Source organism: Spermophilus citellus (genome assembly GCF_964194105.1).
Source record: "Spermophilus citellus genome assembly, chromosome: 13".
In the NCBI taxonomy this organism is placed as follows: domain Eukaryota; kingdom Metazoa; phylum Chordata; class Mammalia; order Rodentia; family Sciuridae; genus Spermophilus; species Spermophilus citellus.
The window spans coordinates 7,727,783-7,741,757 of NC_138193.1; the positions used below are offsets into that span (position 1 = coordinate 7,727,783).

At 44.7% G+C, this 13,975-nt stretch overlaps 1 protein-coding gene and 1 long non-coding RNA gene across 5 annotated transcripts in view; one reads left to right on the forward strand and one right to left on the reverse strand.

Annotated features, from left to right (window-relative positions):
• Positions 1-6: 6 nt before the first annotated feature.
• Positions 7-13,975, reverse strand: part of FHL2 (four and a half LIM domains 2) — a 70,872-nt gene continuing 56,903 nt past the window's right edge. For all 4 annotated transcript variants that reach the window (XM_081264134.1, XM_081264135.1, XM_081264133.1 and 1 more), the window contains exons 4-6: positions 7,821-7,990; positions 5,110-5,296; positions 7-644 (exon numbers count right to left, since the gene is read on the reverse strand). In XM_081264134.1, coding sequence (XP_081120260.1) covers positions 493-644; positions 5,110-5,296; positions 7,821-7,990 — 509 coding nt within the window. In that variant the 3' untranslated portion in view covers positions 7-492. The remainder of the gene's footprint in view (positions 645-5,109; positions 5,297-7,820; positions 7,991-13,975) is intronic.
• LOC308632238 lies at positions 652-13,719 on the forward strand. Its single transcript, XR_014018455.1, has 3 exons — positions 652-888; positions 11,902-12,039; positions 13,082-13,719. It is a non-coding gene; the product is annotated as an uncharacterized lncRNA (long non-coding RNA).

Consider the following 13,975-nt stretch of genomic DNA (forward strand, 5'->3'; position numbering starts at 1 on the left):
ACTGTCTCTGGCAAAAGATTTTATTCTGATTAACTTTATTGTAAATCACATAATCTTGCTTTTAGGCTTTAGATGACAGGAAGTTACAGAGTTGCAAATACAAACTCTTCTTTACCTTATTTATAGTTTGGAAAACTTTCAAGTTTGTGACATTGTCAATTGCACTTAAAAATTAAATAGCAGTGAAAGAAAGATGCAGTGAAAGAAAGATGCATTTATAAAGATAGCGTTCAAAAGGAATTTTATGCTTGGATTTGTCTCACTTGATTACAAAAATTCCAAACCATCTTCCCACCTAGAGTTTACAGAAGGGTTTTCTCCTTCCCTCCATTGAACTAGCGTAAGGATTAAAGGATTTAAACAAACACGAAGATCACTGAAAGTGAAAGAGGAAAATCTTGAGCTGGCTGTGGGAACCAGAACTATTGCTTGGTGGAGAAAGAAAATACATAAATTTGTGTGAAATCACAAGCTGTAGCCTCCATGGGTCCTTCAGATGTCTTTCCCACAGTCAGGGCACAGGATGTCATCCCTCTCGGTGAGGAAGCCTCGCCCCACCAGGGACAGGGAGCACTTCTTACAATTGAAGCAGTCGTTATGCCACTGCCGTTCTTCAAAGGAGATGTACTTCGTGCCTCCCAGGCCTGTGAACAGAGGAGACAGCACACAGGGTGAAGGAGGGAAGGGAGTGTGAGCTGGTGAGAACCGGCACCCGACACTGGAAAAGGATTCCAGGCTGATGCATTTCAACATGGGCATCGTGTGATGGTGATTTTCTAGCCCAGTGACACTGTGAACTGGGAATTCATATCTAATCAGCTGCTACACACAGCCCCCACAGAGTTCACAAGTATCAGAAGAATCAGGCACAGCAACTGGTTCCGAAAGGTGTGAGCAACATTGTGAAAAAAGTGCCTATTGTCTGTGTTTACTTGTTTATTGCGTGTTTTCCCAGGAATCAGAACTGTGAGAGCAGAGTTTCTCTCCTGCCTTCACTGGGTGCCTCAAGTCTGGTGCTCACTTTATGTTTAATAGATGAGGTTTTAACAGGAATTAGGAGAGGAGAGGGTTGATTCTTCCTGGAATGGCCAAGAAAGGCCTCCCAGAGAAGAGATGGGAGTGAGGGAGGGGATGGTTGTTCTCAAAGATGCTGAGATGAGCCCTGAAAGCACAGGCTAGCAGAACAGGGGGCTTAGTGAGGTGAAGTGCCGTGGTAGGAGAGGGGGCCAACGCAGCTGGAGCAGATTATGAAAAGTGTCAGGGAGCGGACAGTCATTCTATTTTTATTATATTTTTCGTGGTGCTGGGGATTGAACCCAGGACCTCGTGCATGTTAGGCGAGAGCTCTATCACTGAGCTACATCCCCATGTGTGTGTGTGTGTGTATGCATGCATGTTTATATATACATACTATATAATATATAAAAAATGTGTGTGTGAGTGTGTGTTACTGAGAATATATATATATGGTACATATATATGGTACTGAGAATTTAACACAGGGGCACTTTATCTCTGAGCTATATCCCCAGTCCTTTTTATTTTTTATTTTGAGAAAGGGTCGGGCTAAATTGTTGAGGCTGGCCTCAAACTTGCAGTTCTCCTGCCTCAGCCTCCCCATTTGCTGGGATTACAGGAGTGCATCACTGTGCCAGGCCACAGCCCCAACATTTTTAACCAAGAAAAGTAGTAACTTGTTTTCAGTTTGACGACTAATCCCCATCAAATATTTAAGGTACAATGGTCCCTGATTATGGTATCAGGGGCAGGAGGTTTGTACACTGTTGCCCACCCTGAAATAAAACAGAACTTGTGTCACAGTTACAATCTGTTGAGATGTAGATAGGGAATTCCAATTAGAGTTCTTTTCAGAAATAATGGTATGATCAGCCATATTAAAAACAAAGTAACCGCTCCGATGACTCGTTTCTAATGGTCTGAGTCCTCGATGTGCATGAAGAGTCTACACTTTGTCAGGTAGTTTCTATTACAACTTAAGCCTTTAGGCTGACCTTGGACATCCAGTTCACATGGGGGAGACCAGCCTTAGAGCTACTCTTTCCAGCAAGTGACAGGGTTGGGACTTGAATCCAGGCCTGTCATTGCAAATTCTTGTACCCTAATACTACAGTACATCTGCTACTGATGCAATGCAAACCAGAAAAGCCTGCTAACTCTCTTTTCTTAAACATCATAGAGCTTAAAAATAAAAGTTACTGGTGCTGGGGCATGTAGCTCAATAGTAGACCACTTGCCTAGCATGCACTGAGGCCCTGGAATTGGTCATGAGAACCCAAACACCCTGCCTACCCCCAAAACAAACAGTTATGTCAAATAACCAATGTTTGTTTCCACAATATTCCTTGGCTTTCCTTATTCTAGACTCATAAGAACTATAAAAGACCTACAGACCATAGAGCCCATGCACTGGCCCAGGGCAGAACTCAACTGATACTTTAGGCCAGCAGTTCTAACTTTTCTGCATATCAGAACCATCTGGGAAGTTTTTAAAAATTCCAGTGCCAAGGTCACAGCTCATATCAATTCAATCATCAGTTGTTTTGACCCTCCTCAGCAGTTTGCAGTATGCAGCTGAGCTTGAAAACCAGTGGTGTAGGCCACACTTTGATTGATTGATGGGCAAGGCGGCTGAAGGGCTGGAAGGTGGTTCTTTTTCTTTTAGGCATATAAACCACTCTGAGTGAGCTACAAAGCCAAGAAACAACTTCTCAGATGCCCCAGCAACACTGACATCTCACGTTTCTCCTTTCTCTCACTCCTGATAAGCTCAACATCATGGAGCTGGGGGCTAGGAGGAAGATTAGCAGTGGGAGGGGAAGACGAAAAAATATGTGACAGGTGCCATGCAGGGTAGAAAGTGTCGTCCTAGAAACTCCACTGTTCTGAAATGCTGGCAAATAGACATGAGAGCCAACATCAGCCCCATGGGAAAGAGTCCTCCTAAATGGAAGATGTATGTACAATTGATCATGGTTATTCACAGGAGTCATATCCCATAATGTCTTCTGAACACTGAATTATCAAATACTGAACCATTATTCCAAAGAAAACTCTCAGGATTATGTTCCCACTAGCTTCTCTGGTCACAGTATTTTTACCAACTGATTAATAAATGATGTTATTTTATGTGTGTTTCTTATTTATATAGTACAGATTCATCAAAACTGAATTTATGTCCAGTACTATAACTCACACTTGAATGAAGCTTATCTAACATATATTTTCTTTGTGTAAGGCACATCAGACTTTTCATACTTAGGGACACTAAACAGAACTTTGAAACCCGTTTTAGACAGTGGAGATGCCAACAAAAATCACACACACACACACACAAAAGACTGAGAAAAGGACACTTATTTGCAGTATCAGCACTGAATCCAGAGAGAAGGGCATCATCTAAGCTCGGATAGGCATCATTCCTCAGCTGGGAATGTGTGTGTCTGGCAACTCAAATTTGTCACTCCCCTGTGCTGTCTGTGGATGAAAGCATCTAGGTATCGATCTGGGGTTACAAATAAATTTTTAGCAAGTAGGCAAGTTTGTAAGTTTGGATTCTGATAATGATGATCAACTATATTTATATGAGAATTAAGCATCACTGCACATAAAAAAGTTGGAAAATACCAAATTCCAACTTATTTACAAAAATAATTTAAATTTTTTTAAAGAGGAAAAGTAAAAAATAAGGATCTATATGAAACAGTCTAAGCTCTGAGCCTTTGCAGTTCTATGAAAATCTGGCTAAAAGTATATTTTAGCTGCAAAGTTCATCTATATATCCTTGAAAATAAGTCATTACTTTTCAGAGAATTGATTCTTCTGTTTTTAGAGGAAAGTTTTCTGTTTTGTTTTCCCTAGTGTTGTTTCTTTCAATGCTGTAATGATAACTGCAGTTAATATCCATATCTAGTTATCTGATTAAAAAGTGCTTTTCTGTGGATGAAAGTTTCATTTTATAAACATTTACAATGACAGAAGCCACTATGCAAACAGCATTCCCTAATGAGGATGTTAGGGTAGAAGACTGAATTTTCCCCTCTAAATGATTCCAAGAGAAATATCATAAATAAATGACCAGAACTGGATGTCTTAACATAGGAAAATTTAAGTGCTGTGATTTTTTCTTTATATTTTAATTTCAATTGGGAGTATGATGAGCTCTGGATTATATACCAAAGGACTATTTTAGTGACCTAGAAAGGTGAACTTGGTGGTAGGCTCGAGGAAAAGAAAAGTCAAGGAAAAATGCATAGGAACAGGGGTGCATGAATTTGTGTAATTACATTGCAAAGCCACACAAGAAAGTCATGCGGCCAGGCCTCTGTGTACCAGAGGTGTCTACCATCTTCCTGTGGTAGGGATGAAACCATGGACTGAATGAGTAGGGTTGGAAAGTCACAATATGGAACATTTCTTACACCATGAAAGAAAACTCACTTTTTCTCCCCACTGGTCATTGGTGTAGCGATACACGGTAAACATTTAAAGGACTTCAGTCTGAAGCCGTCTGCTCTCCATCCTGTATTTCTTTGGTATGTTTAATTGCTTAGTCCACTGCCTGGTCTACCAGCCAACAAGATTTTAGACTCGTTTTTACCAAACTCTTTGAGAACTATGATAAAAAAAAAAAAGTAAGATCACGCCCTCTGCCGTCCTCTACTTATGGCCTGTTGTGGCAGGAGAGTCACACTAAGAAGCCACTGCATACTTCTAAAAGCCCAGGTCAGCTGCTAAGCCTGAAAATGGCAGTTTTCATGGTGCTCATGTAGTTGCCACAGACTTGCAGACTTCACTTTTAAAGATAATCCGACCCAAAGTAAAGCCATCAACCTGAGAGCAGGCCACATGGTTTCCAGGGACCAAGTGTGTAGGGAGGAAGTCATTAGAACCTGCTGGAGCATTAGCACTGGACCAAGGAGAGGAAAGCTTGGAAGACAGGTCTGCAGGTGTGGAACCTCAGCGAGGCCCGGAGGGTCTCAGGATTTCAACACCATCACATGCTGAAGTGCTTGGCCTAGTTCAACCTCCAGGTGGCTCCGTGAGGCTGATGGCCCATGCCCTGGCAGTGGGTTTTCCTGGGACACTCACCACTGATGGGGTTGGTACACCCTGCGCACTTCTTGGCATACAAGTCGCAGAAACAGGTGATGCAATAGGCAAACTCGTCCCGGGCTGTGAAGCGCTGTCCCGACAGTTGCTTCTTGCAGGCAGTGCACACGAAGCACTCCTTGTGCCAGGGCTGGTCTCGGTAGGTGACCCCTCCTGTGGTGATGGGCTGGGGGAGCAAGGGGGAAAGTTAGTGGCCTCTGTTCCCACCAAACATCCACCTCTGCTGTGGCCACTGGATGATGCAGATCACACCCAGAAAATATCAGGTTTGTTAAGAGCCATGAAAAAGCTGTGAAACTCCACCCCGTTGTTACCCCTCCACGTACTTTCACAGTAGCCCCAGGCGTTCCTCCTAGTGACATGGGTCCTGCTGTGTCTGTCCTCAGCTCTTCAGGGAGTGAGGACCTAAGGCACAGATGTCATAGGGGCACTGCCACCACCCTAACTAGGGAGACAGTGTGGTGGAGAGGTCGTGATCAGAGACCACATCGAGGACACTGGGGTCTGAATCCCAGACCTACTCCTTACCAGCCCTGTGGCTGGGGGCAAGTCATGGCTCAAGAGCTCAGCACCTCAGTTTTCTCATCCATGAAGAGGGGTGCTGAGGACAAAGGAGAGGATCTCTGGGGTGGCCTCAAAACCTGGCCTTGTTCCTCTCTTCCCACAGTGCTCTACAGTTCAGCCCATTCAGCAAGAAGGGCTGTGGAACAAGAAGAGATACAAGTCTCCAGACACCACCTGCAGATGCCACATAAAGGGACCAGCATCCTGGAAGCTTTGGGAAAAATAGGCCCGAAGACTTTGTCCCCAGCCTGTCTCCCAGCCTGAGACCATTTGTGAGAAGAAGCTGCAAACTAGTGAACTGGTCATCAATGCCTCAATTTTATCTAGTATTTTCCTCCAAATGTTGCTTTTCATATTCACATAAACAATGGATGAATAATGGAGTGAGATATCAGAGGTGTCCCCGTGAAGTCTCAGTGCCACAGATCCACGGCAGCAGAAGACAGCGCAGAAAAACTACAATACCCCAGATTTGCCTTTCTGCCCTTTTTATTTTTTGAACAGTGTGACAGAATTGGGAGACTCCTTTGGTCCTTGCGTAAGGCTTTTGAAGGAAGAGATACTTCTTCCTTTTACAGATGAATAAACTGAGACTCAGAGAAATTTATAAGTGACTTGCTCAAGAATTCATTCATAGTTGGTTAATGACAAGGCAGGAATTAGAATTCAGGACTCCCTTCTATCCTCTATTCTTTTCATTCATTCATGAATCATAAATAATCTGCCTATAAGTGACTCCCATCCCCAGAAAGGATTTACGGAAACATGGTTGGTCTGGATATTTCTATGAGGAAGACAGAGGGATGCATGACAGCTCTCCTCCCTTCCCAGCTCTGGATTCTGGGCCCTCCATTGCTTTCCATGCCCATCAGCTAATTCAGATGCATCTCAGCCTCAGTGTTGCTTTCTCAGAGAGTCATTCCCCAAGCACCACCTGGTGCGCTCTCCTCATGTGAGCCAGGGTCCTCTTGTCACCCACTCTGTTAATACTCCATTCCCCTCCACCAGCATGTGTCAGAAAACACCCCCTGGGTTGGACAGTACAGTGTGATCACTGCTGGATGTCAAGTGATTCCTGGTGCCCCAAGCCTTGTTCTTGGCTTGAGGAATGACACCTCTGGGTGGGTGCTCTTTGTGGGTTTAACGAACATGCACACAAAGGCGTATGTATTGTCATGACTGCAACTGAGCAGATCCCACATTGGGCAGGATGACAGCAAGAGCCAGCAAATCAAAACCGCCCTTGGATCTTGAGGAGAAGAATAAAAGGGGTGAACAGAGATGAGGAATCAGCATAAAACCAGCCATGAGAGTTCAATCTAAGGATGAAGAGAAGAACAGTGCTTCCTGTCCACAGCCAGTCACCTATGGAAATGGTTCACTATTTGCTTGATCCAGAAAACCCCCCACAACCACACAAATCAAGAGGTTCAATTCTTCATGTACCTGAAAGATGACACTGTGCAAAATCAGTGGGTGCCCTCCCAACAGCACAATGGCAGAGCTAGCAGGTATGCCCAGGCCAAAGAGAGGGGCTAGACATGGGGCCAGTGCCCCCCCCACAATTTTTTTTCACATGTTTACAAATGTAGAGAGGAGTGTTGAACTTAAGGGTTTCAATGTAGATTCTCCGGTCAGTGAACACATTCAGTTTAATAACCGATCTGTCCCCTGACCATGGGTAGACCTTCTTCTCTCCTTTACTTCTACATCTTCTCTCTCCTTTCTTTCCTTCTGTTCCCTCTTCCCTCCTCATCTCCCATCCCCTCCTCCCCCCCCATCTTGTTCTCTCTCAAATATAGCAGCTGGTTTCTTGTTTATTCCAGATCAGCTTTAAAAAGACAGCTCTCCTTCCCTGTAACATCAAGTACATTTTTGGAATCATTCTGCAAAGCAGAGCTAAAGGATTTTTAATCACAGAAAGCATCAGTGCTCATGTCTTTGAAAGAAGGATCTGAACACAGATCCAGTAGATAAAAGGCACGGGAGCACATGAGAATTCAGCTGTAAGGCAGGACCAACACCAATCTGAAGCCACTTAGGTACTGCGTAAGGGGAGACCTGACAGAAAGCCACAGAGGCAAACCAGCTAGGACATGCAAGGCCCAAGGGGGAACTCAAGATACCTTTTTGCACTGAACACACTGCAGGGCATATTGCTTCTCGTAACAGGGCACGCAGAAATTCTGATTGTCTTTAGGGATGAAACTCTTGGTTCCTATGGGCTGTTGGCAGCGATGGCAGATGAAGCAGGTCTCATGCCAGCTGCTGCCCTTGTACTCCATCTTGCGGGTACCTATTGTCAGAGTCAAAAGAAAACAGCATGGTTATAGCCTGGCCTGGAGTTCTGATCCTCTGCCTTCACAGACCGCTGCCACCTGGTTTGAGATGGGAGCAAGTCACTTCAGCTCTTCGGCTCCCCTCTAACTGGATAATTCCTATTTTGTGGAGAATGAGGACTCTGCCTTTCTTTTGTTTGTTTGCCATACACCCAGATCCTAGAACAATATGTGTACATAGTATGTACTTGACATTTATTTGTTAAATATGGTGGTTGGGAATATTAAATGAAAAAAAAAAGTCTCTCTTGGCATTGTAAACAGAGAAGTCTGGCACAGCACATCCTCCAGTTCTTATGGAGGATGACTTAGAATACTTCACTTTACTTGGAAAGTCACTTCCTTTGGTGTCAGTTACCTATGATAAATCTCAGTCTGAAAATATTAAATGAAAAATTCCAGAAACAAACAATTCAGTTGTTTTAAATTGTACAGCCCTCTGAGTAGTATATTGAAATGTCACATGTCCTGCCAAGGATGTGAATCACCCCTTTGACCAGTGTATCCATGCTGTATATGCTATCCACCCATTAGTCAGTAGCTGTCTCAATTATCAGATGGACGATTAAGGTATTGCAGTGCTTGTGTTCAAGTAACCCTGATTGAATATTGGCCTATTTCATTAGTCTATTAATAATTATTTGATTATTAGCTACTGTTGTGACACACTTACTTTGCCTAATTTACAAATTAGACTTTTCTTTAATATTAAAGCAAGACCACTTCTTTTTTTTTGTATTATTTTTTAGAGGTAGTTGGACACAATACCTTTATTTCTATTTATTTATTTTTATGTGGTGCTGAGGATCAAACCCAGGACCTTGCATGTGCAAGGCAAGTGCTCTACCACTGAGCCACAACCCCAGCCCCCTAGACTTTTGATGATAGCTTTGTATCTATAGTAAAAAAAAGATAGTATATTTGGGGTTGGCTACTATCCATGATTTCAGGCATCCATTGGGGGTTTTGAAACATAACACCGTGAGAATGAGGGGGACTACTGTGCATTCTCCTGTTTCAGACTACGAATTAAAAGCCCCTCTGGTTTTCAAAGAGGTGGAAATGACTGTGTGGTGGCTGAACCTGGAGTCTCAAGCCTGACTCAGCAAGGACCTTCTCCAGCACTCACTTTATGCCTCTGGTTGTGTGAATCGAGATGTGACGTACCTTTGTAGTTTCATGCACTGTGCTATGTGCTATGATTTAAATCTACATCCCATTTAGCAGTCCTCTAATCTGATCTTGTGCCATCCCGTTCTCTTTGGAATAACTATTATCATTTGATAGGGTTCTACCATTCCTCCAAGTCAATCAAGTGAGCAGAAACGTTTTTTGGCTCATTCCACACTCACAACATTTGTTGACTCACGTTTTTATACATTCCCCCAAACAGTGCATACTTATGGAAAGATATAATTCAAGATAGAAGATACATGTAATCGCTGTTCATATAATTTCAGAAGTTAAAAAAAGACGGGAAAAGAAATGTAAAGGATAAAGAGATAGAAAAGTACTTCCCATGTGCGAGACAGCTCAGGGCCCAGTCCACTAATATAACCCACGGGCCCAATCCAGATCGCTGCTGTTTTCTAAATGAGCTCTTATCATTCTTTATTATTATTGATACTAATTTTGCAGTGCTGGGAATCAAACCCAGGGCCTCAAGCATGCTAGGCGAGCACTCTACCATTGAGCTACAGCCGGTCCATACACTGAGGTGGTGAATGGAAGGCAGCTGCACCCATTCTGTGGCTTTCCCCGACTCCACTGGCACAGCAGTTGTGTAGTTGTGTACTGTGGTGTAGTTGTGTAGAGTAGCAGTAATTGAGTAGAGACTGCATAGTCTACAAAACCCAAGACATTTATCTGGCCCTGGATGGAGGAATTTTGCCAACCCCAGGTCAGGTGAAGGATGGGGACCCAGGCTTGATGGGTGCATCAATCCAGACATCGGAAGTGAGGAGGACGAGCCTGGAAGGGAGCTGCCTGTCCCAGACCAGGGGAAGCACTGAGCTAATGCAGGCAGTGGACAGGAGTCTGTGAAAGAGACCCTGACTCCAACTCCAAACATAATAGATATGGTCCCAACAGTAAGCTCAGGCCTGTCTTTCTGCCAGGTGGAAGTCTGGTCAGGAGGCAGCCCCGTCTCAGGTAATTAGGAATGTGCTGAGAATTATTACATGATCATTTCATTGCATGTCATTCCCAGGCCACTTTCTCAGCTTCCCATTCCCCCCCAAACCAGACATCCGGGTTCTGCCTTGCATAGATTATAAAATATGCAGAGATGTGTGTGTGGGAGGGAACTCAGGTGGTAACCCATAATGATCTTCAAAGCTAAGGTATACAATCTATAGAATTTAAACACGGGATGGATCCTGAGACAAAAACCACATTAAGCAACTTAAATCCAGTAAAGATGGTGGGAGGAATTTAACACACACCTTAGAATGGTTTTCCTTGGCCTCTGGGGTTTCTTCACCCATACATACTTTTGTCACTTGCTCTTTTAATGTGGGACCTTCACTCTCATCAAGCACGCCTGAAGCCAAAAGATTTTGTCAGTGAACATGGGGACGGTTGACTGAAGTGAATTCCTGGAATTTTCCAAAACAAGTCTTAAGTGAACACCAGTGCTCTGGGAACTGACCACGCAGGGGGTTCACTGGGCACCTGAAGCCCAGGGAGATGGTGACTGCACATTGACTGCAGTGGGCACAGTGCTGTACAGTTATGCAACATGGCCAGCAGGTGGCAGCAGAGCTCTTCCTGAGAAGGGAATGGGGCTCAGAACAGCCTATGGGCAGGAAAGTGCAGGCTAGAGGAAGGGTATCATTCTGATTCAAGCAAACAAATGAAAAATCAGATACTTGGGTGCAAGATTAGAGTCACTGGTCCCCCTTGAACCTGCTCAGAGCCTTCAATACATCTGCAAGAAAAGTCCTCCAAGGGAGGCTCAGTATTTGGACAATGAGAGCTGGTGAACCCCGGAACTGGGTTTTTCCTCCCTAGTAATCAAGAGATTGGCTTGTGTGGGGCCCTCAGGGAAGATTTTTCACTTGAGACATGCCTCTTGTCCTCTAAATCTAAATTCACTGCAAAAGCTATGCTGATGATCTGTCTGCTCTCCATATTATTATTATAAAATTGTTACTGAGTATTGGGGATGGAACCCAGGGGTGCTTTACCACTGAGCTGCATCCCCAGTCCTTTTAATTTTATTTTATTTTGAGACAAGAACTCATTAATTTACTGAGGTTGGCCTTTAACTTGTAACCCTCCTGCTTCAGCCTCCTGCGTTGCTGAGATTACAGGTGTGTGCCACATGCCCTGCTTAAATTTATACTTTTTAATTGGCATATAATTATCTGTACTTATTTAGAGGGTACAATATTATAACTTGATACATGCAAAAAGTGAAGAACAATCAAATCAGGGTAGTTGGCATTTCTGTCTCCCCAAATATCAGTTCTGTACGCTGGGACTCTGCACACACTTCTTTAGAAAAGATAAACGAATTGCTGTTGTCTATAGTTTTCCTGTTGTGCCATGGAATTAGGACTATTTCCCCTCCAATGGTCTTTTAAAAATCAAGTCACTGGGCATGGTGGTGCATGCCTATAATTCTAGTAACTCAGGAAGCTAAGGCAGGAGGATTGCAAGTTCAAAGCTAGCCTCAGCAACTTAACAAGGCCATAAGCAACTCAGTGAGACCCATCCTAAATAAAATATAAAAAAGGGCTGAAGCTGGGGCTCAGTAGTTAAGTGACCTGGATTCAATCCCTGGTAGCAAAAAACAAACAACAAACCAAGGTAAGCAAGTGCTTTAATCTGGTGTTTGTTTTTTTTTTTTTTTTGCACACCCCAGACTTTCTAGACACCCTGCCTTTGGAGCTCAGCCCACTTCTCCTGGTAGAGGTACCTGCAACACAGGGATCAAGCCGTCCAGCTCAGGAGACTCTGTGAAGATGACATGGGACTCCAGAAGTGATGTGCCTGGCCAAGGGTGGGACTCTGGTTACGCTGTTATTATTGCCATCTGGCATTTTCTACCACTGGTCCTGAAGTTGAGAATTTCGTAGCCTAGCTCCTCTTATTCCTTAACAGAACAGACTGCAGGGCAGTTACTTCCTAAGATATCTGTTTAGTTCACCTCAGAGTTGCTGAAGTGTTCGTTTTTTTAATCTGTGATCAGATCATGATTTTTGCTTTTCCCTCTTCCCAGTAAACCCCATGAGAAATGGAAGGTGCAATGATTGATTTTTATATGTCAGCTTGGCTAAAGTATGAGACCTGGTTGTTTGCTCAAAAGGAGTCTAGCTGGGCACAGTGGTGCACTCCTATAATCCCAGTGGCTTGGGAGGCTGAAGCAGGAAGATTGCAAGTTCAAAGCCAGCCTCAGCAAAAGTGAGGCACTAAGCAACTCAGTGAGACCCTGTCTCTAAATATAATACAAAATGGCTGGGGATGTGCCTCAATGATCAGTGCCCTTGAGTTCAATCCCCTGTACCAATAAATAAATAAATAAATAAATAAAAAGTCTTAGCTGGGCCCAGTGGTATGTACTTGTAGTCCCAGCTACTTGGGAGGTTGAGGCAGAAGGATCACTTGAGCTTAGGAGCTAGTCTGAGTAACATAGTGAAACCTGTCTATTATAAAGCAAAATGAAAAGCAAAAGTCACACTAGCAGTGTTGCTGTGAAGGTGTTTTTTCCATGTGATTAGCATTTACAATCAATAGACAGAGTGAAGCCCATTGTGGGGGGTGGGCCTCATCTAATCAGTTGAAGTCTCACTAGCAAAGACTGCTTCCCCAAGGGAAGAAATTGTTCTCCAGAATCTCCCTGGCTCCAGTTTCCAGCCTGTGGCCTTGAAGACCTATATTTGGAGCAGCAGCATCAATTCTTCCCTAGGCTGCCAGCCATCCAGCCTGCCCTTCCAGACCCCACCCCACTTATTGTGTGAGCCAGTCTTTTGAAAGAAATCGACCTCTCTGCACACACACGTGTGTGAATGTGAATATATCTCCTATTGGTTGTTTCTCCACAGAACCTAACAAAGAAGGCCAAGTCAGGGGGAAAATGCCAAGATCCAGGAGATGTGTCCCTTCTACCTTGTGAGGAGGAAAATGGAGTCTCATCCAAGGTCAGCAACCAGGGAAGTCCCAGCTCCAAAACAAGAGAGCTGAAAACTAACCACCGTCATTTCCACTTTGTCCCTGAGAGCGGAGTCCGGGGAAGAAGAGCTGGTGTGAAGGCCAGGACAACGATCGGGTGGGAACACAAGGCCAAACTAGCTCCAGTCCCCTGTGACCTGCGCGTTGGTCACCAAGGACACAAACACCAGAGGGGCGTCCTGGGGAGCTGGGGAGCAGGCTGAGTCGCCACAGGTGCTGTGCAGTACCATCATGCCTTGCAGTCACATCTGTTGGGCGGTTTTTGAATTTACAGTAATTCAGACTGGCAGGCAGGGCGTCCAGGTATTGAGGAAGGGAGCCGAGGCATGTCTTGGGAGCACGTGTTCCTCCTTCAGGTGCGGAGACCAGGGCCTGAGCAGCTGCCCCTGGCTGAAGTTACTTAGCTCCTGGGGAGTCAAACAAGGGCACTGGGCCTCTGGCTCTCGATCCAATGCACTGGACCCCACTGAGAGGCCCAACTGAAAATGACCCAGCGCTGCTCTTTGTATCTTGGCAGCGCGTGAGCCTTCCACCGACACACTGGGCGGGACCCCCTCCGCCATCCACCGCTACAGGGAAGCACCTTGACTCACGGGAGGGACGCACTTTCTCCTCCTTCCGTCCTAGTGAGGTTCACACCTCTGTGCCTGCAGCAGAGCTTGCGCAGAGACCCACAGGGTTCACACTCCTGGATCCTTCACTGGCAGGATGAGACAGGTAGGTGGACCCTGAGGGGCCTGTGACTTCATTTCAGCTGAAGATGGCAC